This window comes from Oryctolagus cuniculus, chromosome 19 (genome assembly GCF_051225735.1).
Source record: "Oryctolagus cuniculus isolate XC-2025 breed Fujian yellow rabbit chromosome 19, ASM5122573v1, whole genome shotgun sequence".
NCBI lineage: Eukaryota > Metazoa > Chordata > Mammalia > Lagomorpha > Leporidae > Oryctolagus > Oryctolagus cuniculus.
Genome location: NC_142885.1, coordinates 72033778 through 72059255, shown reverse-complemented (window position 1 = coordinate 72059255; position 25478 = coordinate 72033778). Strand labels below are relative to the sequence as shown.

General features: G+C 64.9%; 3 protein-coding genes and 1 long non-coding RNA gene across 26 annotated transcripts in view; 1 reads left to right on the top strand and 3 right to left on the bottom strand.

Moving 5' to 3' along the window:
- Window positions 1–901: 901 nt before the first annotated feature.
- RHBDF1 (rhomboid 5 homolog 1) lies at window positions 902–16983 on the bottom strand. 11 transcript variants are annotated; one of them, XM_089320627.1, is made up of 19 exons: window positions 15813–15948; window positions 9183–9323; window positions 8983–9113; window positions 8687–8791; window positions 8006–8219; window positions 7501–7710; window positions 7291–7413; window positions 7060–7217; window positions 6440–6697; window positions 6258–6369; window positions 6102–6176; window positions 5864–6025; window positions 3170–3270; window positions 2967–3030; window positions 2604–2698; window positions 2322–2397; window positions 2155–2255; window positions 1899–2052; window positions 902–1709 (listed from the first exon to the last, which is right to left on the bottom strand). In XM_089320627.1, the coding sequence occupies exons 2-19, from the start codon at window positions 9297–9299 to the stop codon at window positions 1290–1292; spliced, it is 2676 nt and encodes an 891-aa protein (XP_089176753.1). In that variant the 5' UTR covers window positions 9300–9323; window positions 15813–15948; the 3' UTR covers window positions 902–1289.
- Window positions 16984–19208: 2225 nt separating this feature from the next.
- On the top strand, window positions 19209–24775 carry MPG (N-methylpurine DNA glycosylase). Its single transcript, XM_051842208.3, has 4 exons — window positions 19209–19355; window positions 20234–20467; window positions 22781–22985; window positions 24324–24775. The coding sequence occupies exons 1-4, from the start codon at window positions 19332–19334 to the stop codon at window positions 24698–24700; spliced, it is 840 nt and encodes a 279-aa protein (XP_051698168.3). The 5' UTR covers window positions 19209–19331; the 3' UTR covers window positions 24701–24775.
- Window positions 21290–22653, bottom strand: LOC138846945 (uncharacterized). Its single transcript, XR_011384488.2, has 2 exons — window positions 22510–22653; window positions 21290–21941 (listed from the first exon to the last, which is right to left on the bottom strand). It is a non-coding gene; the product is annotated as an uncharacterized LOC138846945 (long non-coding RNA).
- NPRL3 (NPR3 like, GATOR1 complex subunit) overlaps window positions 24696–25478 on the bottom strand; it is a 38230-nt gene continuing 37447 nt past the window's right edge. For 11 of the 13 annotated variants that reach the window (XM_070063753.2, XM_070063755.2, XM_070063756.2 and 8 more), the window contains 2 exons: window positions 25277–25447; window positions 24696–25162 (listed from right to left, as the gene is read on the bottom strand). In XM_070063753.2, the coding sequence (XP_069919854.1) occupies window positions 25282–25447 (166 nt within the window). In that variant the 3' untranslated portion in view covers window positions 24696–25162; window positions 25277–25281. Of the gene's footprint in view, window positions 25448–25478 lie in introns of all 13 variants that reach the window. The other 2 variants (XM_089320631.1, XM_089320638.1) reach the window with 1 other exon arrangement.

The following is a 25478-nucleotide window of genomic DNA, read 5'->3' as shown; positions in this document are numbered from 1 at the left end:
GAATGAACTGTGTGCTGTGTGGTCTGGCCTGGCCCCTGTATAGAATGAACCTGTGTGCTGTGGGGTCTGGCCTGGCCCCTGTATAGAATGAACTGTGTGCTGTGGGTCTGGCCTGGCCCCTGTATAGAATGAACTGTGTGCTGTGGGGTCTGGCCTGGCCCCTGTATAGAATGAACTGTGTGCTGTGGGTCTGGCCTGGCCCCTGTACAGAATGAACTGTGTGCTGTGGGGTCTGGCCTGGCCCCTGTATAGAATGAACTGTGTGCTGTGGGGTCTGGCCTGGCCCCTGTATAGAATGAACTGTGTGCTGTGGGGTCTGGCCCCTGTACAGAATGAACTGTGTGCTGTGGGGTCTGGCCTGGCCCCTGTATAGAATGAACTGTGTGCTGTGGGGTCTGGCCCCTGTACAGAATGAACTGTGTGCTGTGGGGTCTGGCCTGGCCCCTGTGCAGAATGAACTGTGTGCTCTGGGTCTGGGACATGAAAGGGCCACCGCACTGTGCTTGGGCAGGAGTGGGCTCGCCCTCGGGGCAGTGAGGGCAGAAAGCTGGTGCAGGTGAGCCCTAAAGTCTAGAGAGGCCACACTTGAGCCCTGGGCCACAGCTCCCCACCGCTCAGCAGTGACCCCCATGTGCACAGCACGCAGAGGGAGTGAGATGCAGCCTTGCTGTGGGTGGGCCCCCAGCCTCAGCCCCCAGCGCTCACTTAGAAAAGTGCCAAGCATCTGGGGCGATGCCACCACCCGCCCCGGTGTCCGCTCCCAGTCGCACGCACCCGCCTGAGGCGCCGTGGCTGTGTCTCACACTCGGTTCCCGTTCCGGGGACTCGGGCCAGGGGCTGGCAGGGGCTCCCTCCATGGCCCCGAGCCAGACGCCAGGAAGGAGGAGACACCTCAGTCGAGTCAGTGGCAGCTAAAACGCTCCCGGTACGTTTATTGGCCACGTGAGGTGGTCGTCGAAGGACTGGTTAGACGGTTATCACAGGGACGCGGACAGTGAGCACCGGCAGTGCGGAGGCTTCAACAGGCACGAACAAGGCACAGGCGGTCCGTGTTCAGTTCAACAGGCGTGAACAAGGCACAGGCGGTCCGTGTTCAGTTCAACAGGCGTGAACAAGGCACAGGCGGTCTGTGTTCAGTTCAGCTGGCGCGAACGAGGCACAGGCGGTCTGTGTTCAGGAAACGCAGGGCCCTGCACCCAGCAGGCCGTCTCCTAGGCCTCGGGCTCAGGGGTCATGCCTGCCCAGCTGCAGCCCGCTGGCGCACGGGGCCGCCAGCTCCCACAGCCAGCTCAGTGCAGCTGAGCGTCCAGCTCGTACTTCTCACAGAACTTGTCGGTGAAGGGGATGCAGGTGAGGAACTCGCACCACTCACAGCGCACGGGGTAGAAGTAGAACAGGACCACCAGGCCAGCCAGGAGGCCCAGGAAGACCAGCTGGAAGACGATGATCTGGCAGCGCTTGCGGTACAGGTCAAACTTGCCGAAGCTGATGTAGGGCAGGAAGGCAAAGGAGAGGAAGAGGCCGCTGACGAAGCCAGAGACGTGTGCGAAGTTGTCGATCCAGGGCAGCAGCCCGAAGGTGAACAGGAAGAGCACCACGGCCAGCAGCTTGAAGAAGGCTCGCCAGGGCCGCGCCAGGATCTGCCAGCTCTGGAAGAGCTCCACGAAGAGGCAGGCCAGGATGCCAAACTGAGAGCCGGCCGGGCCCACCTGGGGGCAGAGGCGGTCCCCGTGAGCTCGCAGGGCTCCATCCCCGACCCTGCCTGCCACGGCCCAGAGCCGATCAGGGCTGACCCGCCAGGTGGAGACCCAAAGTGTGTGGCCGACCCTGAAGGGGACTCGGGCTGGCCACAACCCACGGCAGCAACCCCACCCGAGGCCAGGGCTGTGAGGGGTTACCTCTGCCCGGTATGGCAGGAAGATGGCACTGGCCAGGTTGCCAGTGACACCGCTCAGCAGGTAGATGATGGCGATGCGGTGCCAACCCGCCAGCTTCTCCAGGTCCCGCAGCACCGTCATCTGGAAGCAGACGGACACCAGGCAGTGCAGGATCCTGTGGGGCGGACGGGGCATCAGCCGGGGAGTGGCCGCCCCCACCCCAGCCAGCTCCCACTCCTGGGGTCTCAGACCATCTGCTCGGCCCAGTGTCACTTGCCCTGCGTGCAGGAAGAGGGACAGCCACAAGCGGTAGAACTGGTCGGGCACCTCGGGGTTGAGGAAGGGCAGGAGCCCGCACACGTCATCCATGCAGTGCACCTGCGGAGAGCGGCCGTCAGTGCCTGCGGTGCTGGGCGGGGGCAGGGCTGCCCGGCGGAGGCCTACCTGGGAGCACAGAGTGGCCTCCTCGTGGAAGTAGCCTCTCATGAAGTCACAGTACTCCCGGGAGGTGATCTCACACCTGGAAGGCAAGCCGAGCTTGGAGGGCGCCACCTTGCAGAACGAGACTGCGGGCTCAGGGGCCAAGGCGCCGCCCTCAGCCCTGAGTGAGTCCCACCCCACACCCTGGGGAGTCGGGATTTTTTCAAGATTTGGCAAGGGGGAAGGGCACAATCGCAGGGCACGTGTGAGGCTGGCACAGCAGGTGCAGTGAGCACGCACACTCACCTGCCCTTGGTGCCGATGCAGCAGGGCCGGCCTGTTAGGACACAGTCCATGTGCGGATGGTTGGTGTGGTTGCCAGCACTGCTTTTCGTGCAGATCTGGGTCAGAGACAGGGGTAAGCTGGGCCAGGGGCTCCCCCAGCCCTTGGCCTCTCTGTGTGTGTGGACACAGGACCCGCATAAGCAAGTCCACTGGAGACAGTGTCCTGACTCCAACCCAGCACACACCGCCTGTCTGCCTGACCTCACAGGTCGCCAGGGGCGTCTGGAGACACTAACCCCACAGTGGGGGTCTCTCTGGCACCACTGCTGGTGAGGTGTGGCCTCAGGGGAGGAGGGTGGCTCCCCAACAACCCCCCCAGCTCACCGGCCACTTGGTGATGTCTTCTGGCCACTCATGGGGGTCCTCAGAGGAGGGCTCGTCACACACCCTGCGTGAGCCCAACACGTGAGCACTGTGCCAAGCCCCTGCCATTGTGCCCTCCCACCCAACTCAACCACAAGAGGGGGAGCCTGTGCCCTTGCCGCACCCCCCAGGAAGATGGACAGACGTAGAACAGCCACACTGACCTGGGGTCCTGGTGGCAGACAGAGCCAAACTGCCTCTTCTGGCCAGCAAGGTCCGGGGCACTAGGATGAATGGGCCACTTCACCCAAACTGCAAGTGTGGACTGTGGGGACACACAGGGTCACCCCTGGTCAGAGCCCACCGCTTGCATTGTGGGGGATCAGGGCAAAGCCAAGAGATCCTGACTGCAGCTCAGCCTCGGAAACGCACTTGGCATGTGGGGAGACTTCCTCTTAGCAAAGCTGAGCAGCTTAATTCCTGTTAGTTTACAGTTAAAAACTGGTATTAACTATGGACACTTTGAGGAGTTCTCAAAAAGTTCGTGGAGTTACAAAAAAGCTGCATGGGGGCCAGATCGCGGTACAGCGAGCTAACCGCCAGCTCAAGTCCTGCCTGCTGCTCGACTTCTGACCCAGCTCCCTGCTAATGCACCTGGGAAGGCAGAGGAGGGCCCTAGTGCTTGCGCCCTCGCCACCCACATGGGAGACCAGGATGAAGTTCCTGGCTCCTGGTTTCAGCCTGGCCCAGCACCAGCCGTTGCTGCAGCCACTTGGGGAATGAACCAGAGGATGGAAGATACCTCTCTCTGCCTTTCAAGTAAACAAGAAATAAAGGAAATATGTGTGGACTCTACATTTTTTGCACCACAAAGATTTTTTTAAAGAAACTCATCTGGAGCCAGCATCATAGCATAGCAGGTAAAGCCACCAACTGTGATGCCAGCATCCCATAGGGACATTGTCGTTCGAGGCCTGGCTGCTCCACTTCCACTCCATCTCCCTGCCAGTGGCCTGAGAAAAGCAGCAAAGATGGCCAAAATGCTTAGGCCCCTGGCCCAGGCCCAGCTGTTGTGGCCGTCTGGAGAGTGAATCATTCTCTCTCTCCCTTCACCCCATGTAACTCAGACTTTCAAATAAAGTAAATAAAATAATTAGGATTGTCTTTTTAAATGGCTTTTAAAAAAAAGATTTATTTATTTATTAACGTATTTAAAAGTCAGAATTACATAAACAGACATATCTTCCATCCACTGGTTCACTCCCCAAATGGCCACAATGGCCGGGGCTGAGGCAGGTTGAAGCCAGGAGCTTCTTTCAGGTCTCCCACGTGGGAGCAGACCCCAGCACTCGAGCCATCTTCCACTGCTTTTCCAGGCCATAGCAGAGAGCTGGATCAGAAGTAGAGCAGCCGGGACTTGAACTGGTGCCCACATGGGATGCTGGCACTGCAGATGGGAACTTAATCCACTGTGCCACAGTGTCGGCCCCCCAAATTTCATTTTTCCATTAATTTGTTAGGTGCCCTGTATAAGATGATCTGTATAAGATGATGCGATAAAAGCCTGAATTAGTCTTTTTTGTTGTTAGATTACGGGGGGGGGGGGGGGGGGGTTGTGGTGCCGTGGGTTAAGCTGCCGCTTGGAATGACTGCATCCCGTATCAAAGTGCTGGTCCAAGTCCCAGCTGCTCCACTTCCAATCCAGCTCCCTGCTTATGCACCTGGGGACCAGCCAGTACTGACTTCTGTACTTGAGTTCTTGCCATGCATGTGAGAGACTCAGATGAAGTTCCTAGCTCCTGGCTTCAGCCTGGCCCCACCCTAGGTAGTACAGCTATTTGGGGAGTGAACCAGCAGATGGAAGATAAACCCCCTCCCCCTACTCTCTCTTACTCAGCCTTTCATATAAATTTTAAAAACTGCTGGGAGCCAGCGCTGTGGCACAGTAGGCTAGGCCTCCACTTGTGGCGCCAGCATCCCATAAGGGCGCCCATTCATGTCCCGGCTGCTGCTCTTCCAATCCAGCTCTCTGCTGTGCCCTGGGAAGCAGCAGATGGCACCTGCATGGGAGACCCAGAAGCAGCTCCTAGCTCCTGGCTTTGGATCAGCTCCGCTCCAGCCGTTATAGCCATTTTGGGAGTGAACCAGTGGATGGAAGACCTCTATCTCTCCTCTGTGTAACTCTACCTCTCAAATAAATAAAATCTTTTTAAAAAAAAAATGCGTAGTGAAGAAACAGCCACTTAGGTGAAGGTTAAGATCCATGCACACGTGGCTGGCTCTGTGGCACAGAAGCCCCATCCTGTAGTGCCGGCATCCCATAGGGGCATCGGTTCAAGTCCCGGCTGCTCCACTTCCGATCCAGCTCTCTGCTATGGCCTGGGAAAGCAGTGGAAGATGGCCCAAGTGCTTGGGCCCCTGCGCCCACATGGGAGACCTGGAAGAAGCTCCTGGCTTCAGATCAGCTCAGCTCCAGCCATTGTAGCCACTTTGGGAGTGAACCAGCACACAATAACCTCAAATGACTGTCTACAGGCCAGGAACTGGTGGTTGGAGGCGTGTAGGGGCGCCTGCATTGGTGTCTGGATCTCACTGCTGACTCCAGCTTCCTGCCAGTGTGGACCTCGGGAGACAGCGCAGACAGCCCAGGTAGGCGTGTTCCTGCCACCTGGATGGCAACTGCAGCTGCCGGCTTGTGTCTGCCTATCCCTGGCAGGCATCTGGGGAGTGAGCAGCCGAGGGGAGTGGTCCTCTCTGCCTCTGCCTCTGCCTCTCAGGAAATAACATGGCAGGGAGAGTCCCAGGGATTAATGTGACAGCAAGGCCCTGGCCCGCGGGTGCCAAGAATGGCAGTAAAGGACAACTCCGGCGGGTCTGCCTGCAGCGGGACCCTCAGAGAACACCCAGAGGCCACGCACCGAGCACTCCTCCTCTGAGGTCTGCACACAGCCCGAGCGGTCGTTGCGCACGCAGCACGCCGAGTGCTTCTCGCGCTCCCGCGCGGCGCGGATGAAACTGTGCACCTGCGGGTCCTGGCGCATGCACGGTGAGAACTTGGCGCCCAGGTGAATGAGGGCCTCCTGTGGGTGAGGGGCACGTGAGGCTGCAGGCCGGGTCCCCCGCCGCCACCCCAGCCCCGGCGCCACGCGCCCTCACCGAGCTGGGCCCGATCCAGAAGTTCTCCTGCTGCACGTACTTCACGTTCTCGTAGACACCGCGGTTCCGAAGCACCTGTGGTGCGGGCGGGGGGTGGGGGTAAGATGCCGGCAGGGGCGGGGGCAAGGCCCGGCGGGGCGGGGCGGGGCAGCTCACCGAGTCCACGGTCTCGTGCTGTGAGAAGCCCACGGGCGCGATGCCGTAGATGCACACGGCGAGGATGGTGACCAGCGAGTGTACGAAGGTGAGCCAGTAGGTGAAGAAGGGCCTGCGGGGCGGCGCATCAGCAGGGGCCCGGCCCCGGCCCAGAGCCCACACCCTCGGCCTGCGGGGCCTACCTGTGGTCGTCCATGTCCTCGATCTGGCGCCTGACGTAGCTGTCGATGCGCTTGCGGTAGGTGCGGTTGGTGAGCCGGCCCACCATGCCCAGGCCGTAGGGCCGCTTCTCCCGGGCGAAGAGCTTGCGCACTGGCACGGCGATGCGCTGGCCCCGCCGCGCCCCGGGCGGGCTCACTACCTCCTGCCGAAGCCGCACCTTGGGCTGCGGGGCCACAGCACCACCATCCTTCTGCTTCCGCCACCCTCGCTCCAGGGGCCTGGAAAGAGCCCATGTGTCCACCTGCTGCCTCAGGCCCCGCCCCTGCTGCCGTTCTGCCCAGCTCTGTCCTGCCCCCACCTCACCGAGGGCCCGGGGCCCGGCACTGTCAGGATCAGCCTCCTCTTTAGAGAACAGAGGAGCCCCGCGCCCCTCCCCGGTGGCAGGGAGGAGGAGACCGGGCCCAGCCAGCAGCGCTGCACCTCCTAGGGACGACTGTGACACCTGGTGCTTCCCTGGGGCCTCAGTCCCCACCCCGTGGCCACGCAGGACCCTCAGTCCAGGAGGCTGCCCTTCTGTCACCCTCACGGCCATGGCCGACATGGCTCTGCCTCCCCTCCCTGCCCGCCTGCCCGCGCTCACAGCATCAGATGGCTGCGCTCCAGCTCACTGCGGTCCAGGGCCCCGCCGGTGAGCTCCGCCTGCTCCGGGGCCTTCTCCCAGTCCTTGAGTGCGGCCTCCGACGGGGACTCGAACACCTCGTCCGGGTACGTGGACAGCTCCTCGTGGAGGACACCTTCCTGAGCAAACCACACGAGGTCAGGGGCGACGCCGAGCCCACGGGGCCGGGAGTGACGAGCGGGCTCTTCTTACCCGGGCGAAGAAGGACGTGTCCAGCTCGTCGGGGAAGTCTGCCGTGTCCTCCTCCAGGAAGCTGGCCGGCGTGAAGCTGCGGCGCTGTGCCCGGCGCAGGGTGCCATCTCTAATGGAGCGCCCCTGAGGAGGAGGAGGAGGAGGAGGAGGAGGGAAGTCTGGGAGCTGGGGCCAGCTGCGCCCCCACCGCACCCTCGGCCGCACACCCACCTTCACCAGCGCGGCGGCGGCCCTGAAGCTCATCTTGGCCACCGACTCCCGCTTGCGCCGCCGGGGGAGCCGGCTGAAACCTGAGCGGGAGCTGGAGAAGGAGCAGAGGGAGGCGGCCCCCGGCGTGATGGGAGTGTGCGGGGCGCTCAGGCCATCGGCAGCGTCGTCAGCCACACGGAACGCCCGCCCCCGGGCCAGGGGGTCTATGATCTGGACGGGAAGAGGTCGCACTCAGAGCCGGGTCAGCACCACGGGGGCTCCTCACACAGACAGCGGCTGCCCGCTGCCCCCCGCCCCGCCCTGTCCTGCCCCAGCTCCCTCTCCCTGCAGCGGGCACGGTGGTCCCCTCCCCCGGGCCGGTGGACACCTGCATGAGACTGTCCCACTGCCCCACTGCCCTCTCAGACCATGCGCCCCGGAGAAGCGTCCTCCGCTCAGGCTGATGCGGCCCCGACCCCAGCCCCGGGGAGAAGGCGGGGCCGAGGAGGCAGCGGTGGCCGTGTACCTTCTGCATGCCCAGCTGGCACGGCCCCACATAGAGCGGCGGGGGGGTCTCGGTGCTGGTCAGCGACACGTTGTCCTGGCTGGGCAGGTCCAGCTCCCGGATGACCTGGGGCTTCAGCTTCCCGTAGCGCTGGCTGCAGTGGCGGATGCTCTTGCGCTGCCACTTCTGGGTGCTGTCGCTGTCCTTGCTCACGCCGAACCAGTCGGCTGTGCCCCTGGCACAGGAGGGGCCCAGTGAGGGGCCGCCAGTCCCACAGGGGCCAGGCAGGACGGCAGCAGAGGACAAGGAGGCCAGCCCAGGCCACCTCTAACTACTTAACCAACCCCAAGTTCCCACTACACGACGTCTGATCCTACCTAGCTGAGGGCTGCATACCTGTGCCACCCTGAGGGGAGCTGGGGTACAGGGTGGGGGAGGCACTGGGTCCAGAGAAGGAATGGACAGCTCAGTCCAAGGGAGCCTGGCCCCAGGCAGCGGCAGTGACCAGGACGGCAGAGGCCTGACAGCAGGTGCTACAGGCCTGGACAGGCTGCCCATAGCCCTTGGCCATGCAAACAGAAACACCACCAGCACCTGCCGCTAGGAGCCCCAGGGAACACAAGCCACTCGGGCAGCTCCCGAGAGCCACACGCCATGCACACGCCAGAAAACAGCAGCACACCCATGACCTGCCTGAGGTACCTGAGCAGGGACCAGGAGAGAGACTGGCGTTGTGGGAGGGCCCTGCGGGCAGCCTGGGAACCCAAGAGGGGCAGAGTGTGGACACGCCCAAAGCGCACCTGTCGGCTGCCGAGGGCCAGCGCGTTCAAGCAGGGGGAGACAGAGAAGGACAGATTGAGCCCTGGGGGGGCAGGGGTGAATGCAGTCAGGCCCCAGAACAGAACAGGGAATGTGCAGACCACGGCGAGGAGGAGGCTGGGACAGGAGGGGACCCGCCCCTAGCCCCCACCCCACCCCGCGAGTGGCCGGGGCAGTACCTGCGGATGGTCTGAGTGATGGAGGCCTGGCGCTGCAGCACGGGCCGCCGGGGCTCAGGGTGAGCGCAGGGCACGTGTGCCGTCTCCGCAGGCATGCTCACGCTCCGCAGGAAAGCCTGGCGCCGCAGGGGCTGGGCAACAGGGTCCCGGTGAGGGGGCCATGCAGGGGCCGCACTCAGCCCGCGCTGGCCAGGGCCTACCTGCAGAACACTGGGCTCCTCCGCCGCCGGGGGCGCCACGGCGGGAATGTCCAGCTTCAGCCAGGGTGGCTTCTTGCGCTGCAGGCTGCTCGTGCTGTCCCGGCGGCACTCGCTCATGGCTCCAGGCGGGCGTAGGCAGGCCTGGGGGTGTGGTGTGTGTCACTCAGCGTGACAGTCCCGACAGACCCCGGGACTCTCACTGGAGCGGGACCCAGGAGAGAGAGGTAGCGGTGCCCACGGCCCCCGGGGGCAGAGCCCTCCTCGTGCATCCCCACAGAGCTCCCGGGCCTGCGCGTGGTCCCAGTGCAATGGGACAACGGCCTGAGCGAGACACTTGGAGCTGGGGGGAAAGGGCCGAAAGCCGGCCCTCCCAGAGCCTCAGGCGACAACGCCTCGCAGTAAAACGCCAGGGACTGGTGGGCGTCTGGTGCTGGGCTCCAGTCCCTGACTGCAGCCTCCGCGCAGGTGACGGCTCTCGGAGCTGGGTCCCTCATGCCTACGGCAGGAGACCCAGAGGGAGTCCTGGGCTCTGGCTCCCGCTGCTGTGGGCACTCCGGAAGGACCCCGGCAGATGAGAGGTCTCTGCATTTCAAATAAGTGAAAACAAGTCGATACATTCTTTCAAACCCTCCATGAAAAATACAGTTGTGTGGTGAGGGGTGGGGCGGGCCTACGCAAGATGCCCTGCAGGGTCACATCCGGGCGGAGGCTGGAGGGCACAGCTGCCTGAGGGTCGGCCAGCAGCCTGGGGCACCCCATCTGTGCCCGGGGCAAATCTCCACCTCTCCACCCCGACTTCCAAAAACTACCCGGTGAACACCAGATGGCGCCATGAACCCAGACCCCTGTCCTGGGACAGGTGGGGGCTCCGGGCCTGGCACTGCCCAGAGCATGTGGGATCCCCCACCTCAAACCTATCACCAGGCACAGGGCAGGGGCCCAGAGCAGAGCTCAGGGATGCATTGGGGCCAGCACTGCCTTGTCACACACTGTGAAGCAAAGTCAGACTCCGCTCCCTCGAGCAACGACACCTTCCCCTCTGGCAGCTCCGCACCCCTCGGCTGAGACGGCCACGACCGGGAGCTTTTCTGAGCTCAAGGGGGACACAGATGCCATGGGGTGTGGCCAGAGCCTCCTGGGCCTCCTCCAAGAACGACAGACCCCAGGAGCCGACTCCCCCAGAAATGGCCTCCACACGGATCTCCCCTCTCAGCTGCCTGGAGGAGACAGAAGATGCCTGACCCACTTTGCACAAAGAAGGAAACCAAGGCCTTGCTCCCAGTCACCCAGGTAGAGGCCCAGGTCACTGCCCACGGCTCCTTCTAGGCCAGGACCTCAGGGACCGATCCAAGGTTCCAGTGGTTCAGGGACGGCTCTCACGACTCCTCCCGACCCTCGACCTTCGTCTGACCAGGAACGGACCCAGTGGTGAGGAGTCCCAGCGTGCCTTCTTCCAGCCCCCTCTCCTGTTCCAGCCTCTTCTCTGAGGTGGCAAGGTGGCAGCCAGGGGTGCAAAGCCCCAGGGAGCTCTTCAGCCAGGCTTAGGGCACAGCCTAAAGGCTGAGCTCTCCCGGCCTTCACGAAGCCTGACCGCAGGGTCAAGGACAAGGTGGCGTTCAGCTCGTCACCAGGAGCTCCTTCAGGCCCCTGCCCGTGCTGGGCCTCACAGCACCACGGGGCAGACCTCTGAGACCCGCTGAGAGCCAGGGGGAGCCAAGCCCCCTCAGGAACTGAGCCAGGAGACAGGCACTCAGCACGGTGGTGCAGAAGGCCAGGCCAGGCCCAGCCCACACATCCCATCCACGGCGAGGAAGGCCACGGCTCAGCTTTCGCTCAGAGACAGCACGCACTGCGGTAAGATCAGGCTGCGAGCGCCGAGGGCACCCCACATCCCAGCACAGGCTGCGTCCCAGCTGCTCTGCTTCTGACCCGGCTCCCACGGACGCACCTGGGAAAGCAGCGGACGATGTTCCAGTACATGGGCCCCTGCCACCACCCACGTGGGAGACTTGGAGGGAGCTCCTGGCTTCAGCCTGGCCCAGCCCTGGCCGTTGTAGTCATTTGGGAATGAACCAGCAGATCAAAGATCTTCCCCCCAACCCCTCTCTGATGCTTTGCCTTTCAAATAATTAAGTCTTTTTGTTTGTTTGTTTGTTTTTGTTTTTTTGTTTGTTTGTTTGTTTTAAGATTTATTTACTAGTTTCAAAGAGTTACAGAGAGAGAGGGAGAAATAGACAGATTTTTCCATTCACTGATTTACTCCCCAGAGAGCTGTAACAGCCAGGGCTGGGCCAGACCGAAGCCAGGGGCCAGGGGCTTCCTCTGGCTCTCTCACGAGAGTGGCAGGAGCCCAGACATTTGGGCATCTTCCGCTGCTTTTCCCAGGCCGATCAGAAGTGAGCTGGAGCAGTTAGGACATGAACTGGCACTCGCATGGGATGCCGGTAGCACAGGCAGCAGCTTTACCTGCTATGCCACAACGCCAGCCTCAAATAAATCTGAAAAAAAGAAAGAAAGAAAGAAAGAGAGAGAGAGAGAGAGAGGGAGGGAGGGAGGAAGAGAGAGAAAGAGAGAGAGAGAGAGAGAAAGAAAGAAAGAAAGAAAGAAAGAAAGAAAGAAAGAAAGAAAGAAAGAAAGAAAGAGAAAGGAAGGCAGGAAGGCAGGAAGGCAGGAAGGCAGGAAGGCAGGAAATCCACCGTACCGGTGCGGAAAGGGCCAGTGGGCCACCTGAGTCTGACATGTCAGGCATGTCGGGGACACAGGTGCTGCCCAGGAGGGGCTTCTGAGCTGAATGCCGCCTCGAGTCGTGAGCAAGCCCTCCTGGGGGACCCAAGTGGTCCCACCTCCCAGGCCTTGCCGTGCCGAGGGTCAGACAGGGCCTCCCCCACAGGGCGAGCGACGCTGCCTTCAACACACGCTGAGGGCTGTCTGGCCCTGCCACAGCTCACAGCCGTGCTATGGCCTGGAAATGAGCCGATGCTCTTGGCGATGCTATTACGGGGTCCAGAGAAGAGTAGGGGAACAGTGGAGACTGAGGCACCCCTGGGAACCCACAGGCAGACTGCTGGGGGCTGTCCTCTCCAGGACCACCCACGCTGTGCCCAGAGCCTCTAGGGACACAGAGCTGCTTCCTCACTCCGGGGAGCAAGCACCCGTTGCCAAGTGATCAGCTCACACACACCCAAGATGCTCCCCCAAGGGAGGGGCACCTGTCCCCCTCCTTGGCCAGGCCAGGAGGGGCACAGGAACTCATTCTCGTGAGGGCCTCTGTCCTGGCCCTGCAGGGTCCACAGTGCCCCGGGAGCCACTGGCAGGAGACAGTGGTCCCTGCAGAGTGCAGGCTTGGTGGGGGGCAGTTCCCGGGGCCCAGGCAGATGGGGGAGTCTAGACGTCAGCTGGGTCTGGGAGGAGGGGCTGCGGCTGCAGAGGGTGGGAGTCGGGACAGCACATGTAAGAGGTTAGGGGGCTGCGAGACGCCAGGCACCAGCCCCTGCCTGCACATCCACGCCTCGCAGGGCCCGCCCTCCTCCCAGTGGACGCAGTCGGGTGCTTGATGACCAGTGGGGCCTGCGCTCCTCCTCTGGGCCTCTAGTGAGTGGGACTCTCAAGGCCTGTGGGGGTGTCCCCCAGCAGGCACGGGGGAGGCAGCCCAGGCCGCACAGAGGGTGTGCCCAGAAGAGACAGTGGCTCAGTGTGCAGGCCTCCCCAGCACACAGGGGGCTCTTGTTCCCCGACAGCCCCTCAGGGCAAGTCCCAGCGGCTCCTCCCCTCGCTGACCCCTCAGTGCACGCAGGGCCTGACGGCCAGGGTCACGCTGCAGCAGCGTCTGTGGCGGTCCCCAGGCCCAGAACCATCAGAGGCAGCTGGGAGCTGGGACACACAGACACCCAGCAGGGGGGCCGAGGGAGGCAGGGCAGCCTGGGCGGGGCAAGGCTGCAGGGAAGCTGAGGGGTGAGGGTGTCAAAGGCCCCTCTGGGCTGGGTGGGTCCTGCTGACCACGCCTCCTGCTGGGGGCTGCTGAGCCTGGTCCCCTGTCTCCACCACCTGCAGACCCGAGTAGGCCCTGCTCTTCCCATCTGAAAAGCAGAGTGGCAGTGCCGGGCACACAGTGGGCAGCGGGCGGGGGCTGGAATGTCCCCTCCACACTGGGGGAGCAGAAAAGGTGGCCCACACCCCAGAGTGCAGAGGGCCCTGCAGCAGGTGCAAGCAGAGGGTGACCACAGGGAACCTGAGCACTGGACCCCCGGGCAGGTACGGTCAAGAGGCAGCGAGGACACAGGGCCAGGCTGGCCGCGCTGTGCAGAGCCACTGCTGCCCACCCCGCACACTCCCTGACCGCTGGCGGGGACAGCCTTTACCACACTGTCAAAGCCAGTCTGTCCAAGCCTGGGCCCAGCGCCACCGCAGAGGTCAGCTGGAGGAACGGCCAGGCACAGGACACCTGTCCAGACCTGTCCGTACCTGAGCCCGGCTCCAGGAGGAACCGGCTCCTCAAGCATCCCCTGGCATCGCTGACCCGCGGCCTCTGGTTTCAGCCTGAGTCAGAGGTCCAGTTCCTGATCCCCCGGGGGAGAAGGGATCACCCGTGGCCCTGGCCCGCCACCTGACTGCACAGTGCTCCCAGGACACGGAGCGCGCCGGCCAGCGGCTGTCACAGTGCCGTCCCCTCCCCAGGAGGACACAGCATGTCCCGGCCTCCCAGCTGCACCCCTCCCCTGCCGTGCCCCAGGCAGGTTTGCCGGGGCTCTGTGGGTGAGGAGGGGCATGGGAACGCGGGCGACAGTTACGCGGCCTCAGGAGTCAAACACCGGGACCTGGCTGGGGCAAACGGGCTAGACAGTCAGAAAGGACAGACAGCGGCCAGGAAGCCCCAAGGTTCAAACAGGCCATGCAGAGCAAGAGGGTGGCCGTGCGGACTTAGGACGGCAGACTGTGGGCGTGCTGTGGTCCCAGTCCGGGGTCCAGCTGGGGACCAGCGTACACACGTGCCCCCCGGTGCCCGGGCAGCCCTGGATTCATCTGCAGAGGCGGACGGGGCAGGGGAGGGAGCCACAGGAGCCTGCCCCCAACCTGATCCTGACTGTGGCCCGGGGGGTGCAGCCTCTGCGGCCTCACGGGTCACACAGCCGCCCTGAGGCTCGGGCCAGTCACTGCCCAAGCTCACAGCACCTCAGGGAGTTCCAGCCTTGGGCTGGGTCTGCCTGACCGCTGGCCGGACTGCAGATCCCCAGAGCAGAGCGAGACCCTCCAGGGGGCTGTGGCAGGCTGTCAGACCCCTCTGGGCCAGGGCCACACCCGCCAGGGGATGAGGGAGTTGTGAGGAGTCCCCCTCAAATACGCCCAACCCAGAGAAAGCCAGAGGCTGAGCCCACCACAGAGGAACCCAGTCCTGGGGGGGGGGGGGGGCTGGGGGATTCCCCCAGACCAAGGGTGGAGGGGGGCAGGTGCTCCAAGCTGGGTTTGTCTGATTGGCTCGCTGGTGCTGGCCAAGGAAGCAGGGCTGCCCAGGGGGCTGTGCAGCAGGAGGCTGGCCCGTGGGGGCAGGGGTCTGAGACCCCCACCAGATCCCCACGCCCCGTTCTACCCCCTGCTAGTCCAGAGAGACCCTGGGGCAGGGGGCTCAGCCTCAGGGACCCCTTCAGCTCCCCAGCATCCTCCCGACCTGGCGGGGGGTGGCTCCCAGGGGTGGGGAGAAGCCAGCCTGGGACTGCTGGGCCTGGCGCTGGGCTAAACCTGAAAAGCCAGTTTCATCCTTGAATCTTCTCCCGGACTCCGCAGGAAGTCCGCGGTGGGGGCAGGGGGCTTTCCCACACCGCGCGGAGGCCTCCAGACCCAGGCCCCGCCCGCCAGGCAGAGCAGGCCTGAGCTGCACGCCCCAGGAGCTGCGGCCAGGACGTCCGGGACCCTGCCCACTTCCCACCCAGCGGGGGACCCCCGCCCACTCCCACCCAGCCCCCCTCGGCCCCGCGCAGCACGGACAGCCGGCGGGTCCTCGGGGTTGGTCTCAGACTCAACCCCAGCTGCCGCACGGACCCCGGCCCGGGGTGGGGTGGGGGCTGCATCCGCTGCAGCCCCCGGGGCTCTGGAGCTTCTGAGTCACGAACGGGGGCGACCGAGACGCGCCCACCCGCGGCGGCACAGCTGTTGCTGCTCCCACTCCCACCCCAGGCGGGACCGCGGACCCGGACGGGGACGCTCCCGCCCATCCCGCCGACAGCCAGAGTCCCGAGCCCCACCCACCGGAAAGTGCGGCGGGGGCGCCGCTCCCAGGGGTCCGGGCGAGCCCCGCTCCCTCCGGCTCCGCGACCCTCGGCGGCGGGGCGCGGGGCAGGCCCGGGAACGCGCTAATCCGGCCACGGCTATTTTTGCGGCGCGCCGGGCGGGGAATCCGGGGCTGGGCCGCCTCCGCGGGCGGCTGGGGAAACTCCGGCGAGGAAAGTGCGGCCGCCCGCGGGACACGCGCCCACCTCGCGCCGGGACGCCGGGACCCCAGGACCTCGGGCCCCGCGCCCCGACCCCGGACCCGGACCCGGATCTAAGCCCGGCCGTTCCAAGCGCTCCGGATGCGGAGGTCTGGGACCGGCCCCGCGTCCCCGGGGTCCGCCCGCGCCCCGCGCCGCGCTCACTCACCGCCACTACCGCGGGCGCTCCGAGGGTCCCGCGGGAGCCGGGGAGGGGCTGCCGCTACTCGCCGGGAGGGCGCCCGCGCCGAGTCCCCGCCCGCCCGGGAATGCCATGGAGCGAGGGGCGTGCGCGCCGGGGGCGGGCCTCGCCGGAGGGGGCGGCCGCTCTGACTCAGGGCTCAGGAATGCGCGCCGCCCGCCGGCCCGGCCCTTGTCACCTCCTCCGGGAAGGCCGCTGGGCTCCGCAGCCCAGCGCAGCTAAGAAGACACCTGTGGCTGGGGGGCCGGGGGCGCCTTGGCCGGAGAGCATGGGCCTGGTGGGCGTCAGTCTTGACCCTCTACTCCACTCAGAGTTCCCCTTGAGAAGGAGCAGTGGGGGGCGTGTCACCCAGTCCCATAGGTCGACTTCCTGCACCGCAGAGACCACACTCACACACGCACCTGCCTATGGACGAGAGCAGGGTACGCACCTGTGCCCACTCCGTCACCTCCATTCCCCGGACAGGGTGGGAGGCTTTGACCCGCTCTGGGCCCCCAGCAGGCACTGTGAAGCCACAGGGTTCCTGGCGTCCACTCTGGGCACCAGTGCTCTGGCCCTGCATGACCAGGACACCAAGTGGCCCCGCTGCATCCAGCTGGGGCAGTTAGAGCGAGTTTCCCCACCTTCCTCTCAGACTCTGGGCACAGCCCTGGGGGGTGGGGGGTGGCAGCAGCAGGGTGCAGGCGGCTGCCCAGAGAGTTGAGGGTGGCGGAGGGTCTCCCTGCTCCCCCTGGCTCCCTCCAGGCCTCCCGTGCCCTCCGTGCCCTGTCCCCTGGACACAGGTCACACTAGCACTCCCAGAACTGAGTTGCTGACCCCAAAAGGTAGCGGCATCCTGTGGCCAAGGGAAATTTGATTGACACTGAAAGCAAAACTGACAGTTTGGGCGGAAGGCAGCAGTATGTTTCCTGCATCCATCGGTCAGCTGGGCCCAAGACAGAGTGGAGCCCGCGCAGTGGGTCTGCGCACACAGCTGACAGCAATGCGGATTTCACACAGGAGGAGGGGCTGAGGGTCCAGGCCCCGAGGCAGGAGGGAGGCTGTGCAGGTACAGGCCCCGTGGGGCCACCCCTCCGAGCCCGGGCTCACAGCCAGACACAGGACAACCTCATACCTAGCATTCTTGACCCTGCCAGGGCTGGATCCCCAGACTGGGCAGCCAGGGTCAGCGGCGGTGTCCTCTCTGGAAAGCCAGGGTCTGGGCTCGCCTCCAAAGCGTGCCACAGCTGGCTGTCTGGTGTCACCAGGTCTCTTCCTCCATGAGCACTGAGGCCCAGCTGCCAGGAGCACTGGCCAGTGAGGCTCGCACCCCAGCCCTGTCCAGAGGCAGGCACCCGCCCCGGGGAAGGCTGCACCAGTGACCAGCGCAAGGCCTCCCTCCTGGGCCATTCAGGGTCCCTCCCAGAGCCCTCCCAGCCTCCAGCCCCGGTGGGATCTGCAGCAGCCTCGGTGGCTGCCGCAAACCCCGGTCCCCCGCCTCAAAGGTGGTGTTCCCAAGAGCACGCTCAGTACTTCCCTGCCCCAACGTGGGGACCGGGTGAGCAGCCCAGCCACACCGGACTCCTGTGCTTGGACCCTGAAAGACCCCAGAAGGCTGGCTCCTGGACAGGTCAGGAAAAGCCACCCCTGCCCGGGCAGCAGAGGCAGCGATGGGCCTGGGACCAGCCCTTGGCAGCCTGGGGAGGAGGCGGAAGTGGGCCAGGCTGGCCGAAGGCCTGAAGTCACAGGCTATTTCGGAGGCAGCTGCCTTCTTCCCAGGGCCCAGGGTCCCAAAAGGGCCCGGCTGCAGGGCAGCGAGGCGGCAGGAAGGGAGGAGCCAGGCGCGCCGCTCCCCTGGCCTGCCCCTCGGCAGCCCTGTCTGCCCAGGGAGCCTCCTCCACCCGCCACACAGCCAGGCTCAGAAAGGCCAGCCAGGATGAACTGGACAGCTGGCAGCTCACCCCGTGGTACAGAGGGACCGAGTGCTGGGCACCCCGCCTCTGGGGCCAGCAGACCTGCTTCCGAAAGCTGCAGACGGGCACATCTGCCACAGCTGGAGGCAGCTCCAGACCCCCACAGCGTCATAGGGCACCCTGGGGACGGAGGAGGCCCCTGTGTCACCTCTTGCTGTCCCCGCCACCCTGGCAGCCAGCCCCGCAGGCCACAGTAGGGAAAGCTCCCGGCCATTTCCAGCGTGCAGCAGGGGCCTTGTCCCACAAGCCAGGAAGTGAGGGGTGGGGCTGGAGGTTGCGCAAGGCTCCCCCCTGGGCCAGAACATCTGGAGAAGTGGGTTCCTGGCCCTGCCCCAGCTCCTTCTGCTGCCCACCCTGAGAGCTTGTCTGCCTGGCCAGAAGGTGGGGTCAGAACCCCTCCCTAGTCTCATCTGCGAAATCAGCGGGGGCCCCCACCCCCACTGCGGGGGCCTGTTGTCCTTCTAGATGGACAGGAGCTGACCGCGGGGAGGGGGAGAGGGCAGTGCCTGGGCATGGGCAGAATGCCTGCAGGGGTAAGGCAGAAGGGGACTCGCACCAGACCTGCCTGTGAGCCCAGAGTTAGGGCACTGTCCCCCACCCCACCCCCACCCCCGGAAGTGGCACGGGGGCTGCTTCCAGCGGGCCGCTGCCCCTCCTTCCCAGGAAGTGCTAGCTGGGGCCCATGGAGGTGGGAGGCTGGGCTCCAGTCCCAGCCAGAGACCAGCCCCGGAACTGGTCAGAGGAGCAGTCAGCGGCCACGATGCTGCCCTGCCGGCCTTGCCCCAGGACCCTGCCAGTGCATCTGGGGGGGGGGGGGGTCACAGGCCCCGGCCTTATCGCAGCCCAACTCCCACCTAGCACCCACCGCCCGCCGAGGTCTCTGCGTACCCCTTCCCAGGCCCAGAGTCCGCTCAGGACAAGACCCTGGGTGTTTCTCCCAGGGTAGGGCAGAGTGGGGTAAGGGTGGCTCGGCGGGTTGGGGGGCTGCCGAGACCCCTCTCCTGGGCCCTCCTCCCTGCTACGGGCAGGGTGGTCGGTGAGGCCCCGCAGGGAGTTCGCAGGTGCCACCCGGGGCGTGGGCGGCGGATGGGGTGGGGGCTCCACCCCGGGGGCTGATCGCCCACTGCTCCCCTGACGACCCGGCTAGGGGCGGAGCTCCCGGATGGGCCTGGGGTCCCCATCCCGGGTCCTGACCCCAGGCCACGCCACTGAGGTCTGGAAATCCGCGTCCCAAGTACGGGGTTCGGCCGCCGCCGCGCAGGCGCGCCCGCCGCGATCGGCCCTGCGCCCCCGCGCTCGACCCTTGCAGCCGCAGACTATCGAGGGCCCGGGCCTGGGTCCGCGCGTCTCTCCCTGCGCGGGGGGCGTCGGCCGGGCGCCGCTCACCAGCCGCCGGGCCCGGGACCCAGAGGCGCGGGGAGGAGGAGCCGGCCGCGTGGCCCCGCCCCCGGCCCGGCGCGCAGGCGCGGCCCCGCCCCGGCCCGCGGCGCTTCCGGAGCCGCTTCCTCGCAGGCTTGCTCGCCCGAGCCGAGCGATGCGGGCGCGCCGCGGGGCCCAGGTGAGCGCGCCCCCCGAGCGGCAGAGCCCGAGCCGGCCCCGACCCCGACGGGGCTGCGTGGCCCGGACGAGCGGCCGCGGGGGCTCGGGGCGGAGGCCCGGGGTGACCCGCGGGCCGGGCTGTGGAGACGGTCCGTTCCCGGCAGACGGGCAGTCTCCGCGGTCGTGTTAAAAATAATGGGCCTCGCGCCGGCCTGGGGCCTGGCCCCGGAGAGGCGGGGGTGTGAGGTCAGGGCCCGGTCTCGCAGCTCTCTGGGGACCTGGGACGGGGCCAGGGGGATGGGCAGCCCGCGGTCGCCCACCCGTGTTCCTGGGGAGGAACCTGCGGGGGTTTCTCGGCCAGGCCCTGCTGAGGTCTGGGCTGTGCCATTACTTCACGGGTCTTTTGTATTTTCCCTGTTGGCCCATCAGAGACAGCAGACAGATCTTCCAGCCACTGGCTCAGGAGCGAGGACAGGGAAGTACTTGAGCCTTATTCTGCTGCCTCCCAGGGCGCAGGAAGCTTGGAATTGGGGGGTGGAGCTGGTGCTCAGATACGGGAAAACTTGGTCAGACACACACAGCGGGCGCTCCCACCCGTGGTCCACTGCCCACATGTCCAGGAGCTGGGGGCTGGATCTGCTCTCCCACGTGGCAGGCAGAGTCCTTGTGGAGATGCCGCCTGCAGCCCTGCAGCCCTGGGGCACCAGGCTGTGCCTCTTGGGGGCGGAGCAGAGCAACCACCTGCGGCCACCGTCACTTGCACCCATTCCCCAGCCCTGCTTCTGCCTTCTGCCGGCCCACAGCGTGGCCACGCCCACCACACGGGGCAGTCTGGGCTTAGACCTGAGTGCAGGGCCGTCCTCTCCTGATGCCTCATTTTCTTCTTTCCTACTACAGCTCTCCCAAAAGATAGGGCATAAAAAGCAGCGGCTGGCGGAGGCAGACTTGCAGCGCAGCCCGCTGGACGCAGCTCCCATACCTGGCCCCGAGGAACCCCGCCTGGGACGGCCAGCGAGCCTGGGTCCCCAGCGCAGCGTCTACTTCTCGAGGCTCAAAGACCGTCCTGCTCGGCTGGGCTCAGAGTTTTTCAACCAGCCAGCCGTGCCCCTGGCACAGGCATTCCTGGGACAGGTAATGTGAAGACGGCGACTTGGTCTCTGCTGAAGTGGCCCCCACCCCTGCCTCGGCCCTCAGCAGGCTCTCGTCTTTGTGCAGGGATGGTTTCACGGCCTTGCTGGCTTCCCTCGGTGGAGGCACGGGTGTCGCTGTCTGCTTCCTGCCCTGGCTGTGAGGTCAGGAGCACTGGCACCTTTAGCCCCGCTTCCTGGGCCACCTGGGCTGTCCCCCAGGGCGGCCGCCTTTGCCCACGCAGCCTGATGGTCACTGCCCTGCTGGGGCTTGTCTGTGTGTCAGTGGCCTCAGCACTTCCCAGGCACCTCAGAAGGCAGCTGGACTGGGAGTGGAACAGCCTACCTGCCCGCTGCACCACAGGGCCGACCCCAGCGGTGACAGGTTTTAGCCATACTGGAGCCGTGGCTGGGGCCAGCAGAGTCGCGCTGGGATGGCCTGCTTCCCACCGAGCAGCTCACGGCGCCAGTGCTGACCTTCCAGGGTCCCCTGCTGCTCAGTGTAGGTCCAGGGTCTGGGCTCTGCCCATCAGACTTGAGTGGACCTGTCCTGGGGGGCCTGCTGTGCAGGCAGCTCACGTGCCACCATGGGCGAGTGCCCACGCAGCCCCGGGGTTTGGCCGATCCACCTCTGGCGCACCCGCTCGGGGTGGTTCTGGCTTTCCCGTTCTGGAGGTGCTGTGGCCTGCCCCTTTCCTTTGACAAGGTGTACGTCTAGGTTACGAGGACCAGGGATTCATGGGAAAACCAGCGCCAGGAGTTGGGTGCCCAAAGGAACAGACCCTGAGCTGCTTAATCCAGCAGAGAGTTTCCAGGAGGTTGACTCAGCTGCATGGGCCCAAGGGTCCTTTTATTTTTGTTTGAAAGACTTAGAGGTTTCTTCCCGAAATGGCCTCAAGGGCCAGGCTGAAGCCAAAAGCCAAGAGCTCCATCCTGGTCTCCCACGTGGGTGCAGGGGTCCGAGCCATTGGGCCATCTGCTGCTGCTTTCCCAGGCCACTGGCAGGAGCTGGATCGGAAGCAGAGCAGCTGGGACTGGACCCAGCACTCTGACACGGGATGTCGGTGTCACGGGCAGCAGCTTAACTCTGCCACAACGCCATCCTGGCCCCCGAGGGCCCTTCCGAAAGCACCTTCACAATAAGCCTTCCGTGACAAAACAGCACGTGTGTGTCGGAGCTGGTGGGTCCCAAGGTCCAGTCAGGGCCCAAGTTGGGGTGTCAGGCCACCCTCGATGTTGCAGGGTTCCCTTTGGGCCCCCACTGGGCCCACTTGAGCCCATGGGAGAAGCTGCTGTCCAGCTGTTTCCTGAGTATCCACTCTGGTCAGGGACCATGGCCTCCCAGTGCAGGCCCTCCACCAGGCCACGTCACACACTTCAGAGTCTCTGCAGGGCTGCACTGTGGGTTATGCCACTGCCTGCAGTGCCGGCATCCCACACGGGTGCGGTTCATGTTCCCGCCAGCGCTCTGCTGTGGCCTGGGAAAGCAGAAGATGGCCAAGTGCTTGGGCCCCGCACCGCTGTGAGAGACCCAGAAGAAGCTCCTGGCTTCAAATCGGCCCAGCTTCAGCTGTGGTGGCCATTTGGGGAGTGCACCAGTGGGTGAACACCTCTCTCTGCAGCTGGTGAGCAGGAGGGCTCTGCGGCCACTCCCACAGCCCAGGCTGGGGGCATGCCGCAGGCTCTGGAACCAGCTGGCCACGTCACCTTGGGGCCCTTTGTCTTCTGCCACCCAGCCTCATGCTAAGTGTTTAAGACCGACTGGTGTGAAGGGCAGTTATGGAAAGAGAGGTCTCGCAGCTCTCTGGGGACCTGGGACGGAGCCAGGGGGATGGGCAGCCCGCGGTTCACTTCCCAAAAGGCCAGGCTGAACCCAGGACTCCCCCAGGGTCTCCCACATGGGGGGCACAGGCCCAGGGCTTGAGCTACCCTCTGCTGCTTTCCCAGGTGCATTAGCAGGGAGCCAGGACTTGAAGCAGTGTTCATACGAAATGCCGGTGTCACAAAAGGCGTTTAACCTACTGAGCCGTAACGCTGCCCACCTACCTCATGCGAGGGACGAGGTAGGGAATGGAGGGTCCCACTCAGAGAACGTGAGCGTGAACCCACGAGGGAGTCCTCAAGCTCTGGCCAGTGGTCAGCTGGTCCAGGGGGCTGGGGGAGACAGCTGGCAGCCTCAGGGATCAGGCACTGGGCAGGGACAAGAGGCAAGATGGAGGAGACAGGTGAGGGCTGGCGCGTCCCAAGCTGGCCAGCTGAGGCTGGAACTGGCAGGCTCTCCCCTTCCTGCCCTAAGCAGGGCCTGACCACTCAACAGGTCCTGGTCCGGCGACTCGCCGATGGCACAGAGCTCCGCGGCCGCATCGTGGAGACCGAGGCCTATGTGGGGCCAGAGGACGAAGCCGCCCACTCCAGGGGTGGCCGGCAGACTGCTCGCAACCGCGCCATGTTCATGAAGCCAGGGACCCTGTACGTCTACCTCATCTACGGCATGTACTTCTGCATGAACGTCTCCAGCCAGGGTGAGTGGTCCTGGGGTGGGAGCCCCCGCGGTGGGGCCACTGCTGGCCAGCTTAGGGTCTCAGAGCTCTGGCTGTATCAACAGCAAGGCTGGTTAAAGGAACAGGGCCCCCTACAGAGACCATGCAAAGCAGGCAGTTTCTGTCGGGTCACCACTGGTGCCAGAGCTTAGAGCTGGTGGCTGAGGCTAGGTGGGTGGGACCCACCTGGAGTGAGCGATCGGGGGGAGGGGGGGGTCTGCGTCAGCTGCTCCTAGTGACTTGGGCGAAGTCACCACAGCTGGGGGTGCTGCTGGCGTCCAGCGGGCAGGGGCTCTGATGCTGCTCGCAGGGCACAGGACAGCCCCGACCTGTGAAACCAGCTGGGCCCGAGCATCAGCAGTGGAGACACTCACCTCTGGCTGCTGGTGGGCCTGTGGCTCTGGGTGACCCGTGCTCGAGCGGAGGAGGTGGCCAGGCAGGACCAAAGCCCACAGCCATAGAGCTGTGGTGTCAGTGCCAGAGCCACAGGCATCCAGGGCAGGCCCTGGCACAAAGCAGGTGTTGAGACCCTGGGTAACTGGACATCAAAGACAGTGGGGTGCCCCTCCTGAAGGGTCCTGTCACTCTGCCAGTTTGGGGCTGGTGGTGGAACCAGGCCTTCCTATGAGGCTAAACTCAGGGGAGAGACCCAGCCCAGAAACGCTGGGCGCTGTGGTGAGCAGGGAAGGGAGCCCAGGCTTCTGGGGTGTGGTGGTCAGGGCAGAGACCGGGATGATGTGACCCCCGCAGGGGTGCAGTCAGGCCAGGGTCGCCTAGGTGGAGCAGAGGAAGCTGCAGAGTGAGTGTGGGCGTCTGCATGCCCCCGAGCGAGCCCTCGGGCCTACCAGTGGTTTGTGGTCTGTGGCCTCTGGGCTCGAGGGGGCCCTCCAGCTCTGCTGGCTGCTCCAAGCCAACCTCGCAGCTTGGCCAGCTGGGACGCTGAGCAGCCTGGGCCAATGTGGAGCCTGGGGCTTGGCGACCCTGCCCTAGGAGGATTGGCCTCGCAGCTTCTGCCGGTCGTGGGACCAGAGGGAGTCGGGGGAAGGCACGACGTGTCCTTACGGGGTCCCCGAGCGAGTCCTGGTTCCCAGCAGCTAGACGCACACACAGAAGGCACAGCTGCCTTGCGGGGGAGGCTGGCAGGAGGGGCAGACAGGGAGATGCAGACCCCACCCCACCACCAGGTCAGACAGAAGGCAGCGAGCGCAGGTTTGCACACAACGGGCCTCCCTCAAGAAGGCAGCCAGTCCATCCCTGTGAGGCTGGGCGCAGGCAGTGGCCCAGGGAGGCTCCACTTCATGCTGTCCGTCTGTCTCACAGGGGACGGAGCGTGCGTCCTGCTGCGAGCACTGGAGCCCCTGGGGGGCCTTGAGACCATGCGGCAGCTTCGTAGCACTGTCCGGAAAGGTACCGCCAGCCGCACCCTCAAGGACCGTGAGCTCTGCAGTGGCCCCTCCAAGCTGTGCCAGGCCCTGGCCATTGACAAGAGCTTTGACCAGCGGGACCTGGCCCAGGATGAGGCCCTGTGGCTGGAGCATGGCCCTCCTGGGCCCAGTGCGTCAGCCGTGGTGGCAGCAGCCCGGGTGGGCATTGGCCATACAGGAGAGTGGGCCCAGAAACCCCTGCGCTTCTATGTCCGGGGCAGTCCCTGGGTCAGTGTGGTGGACAGAGTGGCTGAGCAGAACATGCAGGTTTGAGCAAAGGCCCTGCTCAGACAAGCGAGGCGTTTTAATGTCACTTTGAAAACAAATAAAGGATACATTTCTAGAAAACTATTTCTCCCCTCTGGGCGGTCAGCACATGGTCTGGGCCTGCTCTAGGAGGAGCAGTGTGGACACGGACAGACACTGGAGAGCCAGGGACTGCAAGGTGGGTTCTGCCTCCCCAGCCACAGGATGAGCACAGGTAACAGGGACCTCAGATGTCAGGACTGGGTGACAGCTTGGCCAAGCCTGCTGGTGGCTCGTGGGGCTATGTGGAGGGCCAGGCCAGGGGAGGCCCACAGAGAACTGGCAGGAACGGCGCGCGTGGTGGACAGTGGTGCTGGCTGCAGGGCCTCACACGCCGACAGCCAGGACAGGCGTGGCTGCCCACTCCTCTGGCTGCCACAGGCAAGGCCCGGAGCAGATCTGCGAGGCCCCCTCCAGCTGCTCTGGAGACTGGAGGAAGGGGTGAGCACAGTGGGCAGCTGCCACTCAAGCTTAGAGCACCTCGGTGTCGGGGGAGGGGGAGGCTGGGCCCCACCCACACCCGAGCAGCCTCGCTACCCTCACCTGGCTCACGTGAGCAGTGCCTGGAAGACGGCTATGACGGGGTCCTCGTGGGTGGTCACCACCAGCACGCTGCGGAACTTGTCAACGAGCATGAGCAGCTGGGAGCGCCGCGTGTTCTCGTGGTACATGATCTCCTCCAGGTGGTGGCGGCCACGGAAATAGTGAAGGAGCCTGCAGGGAGGGGTGCGTGAGCCGATACGGG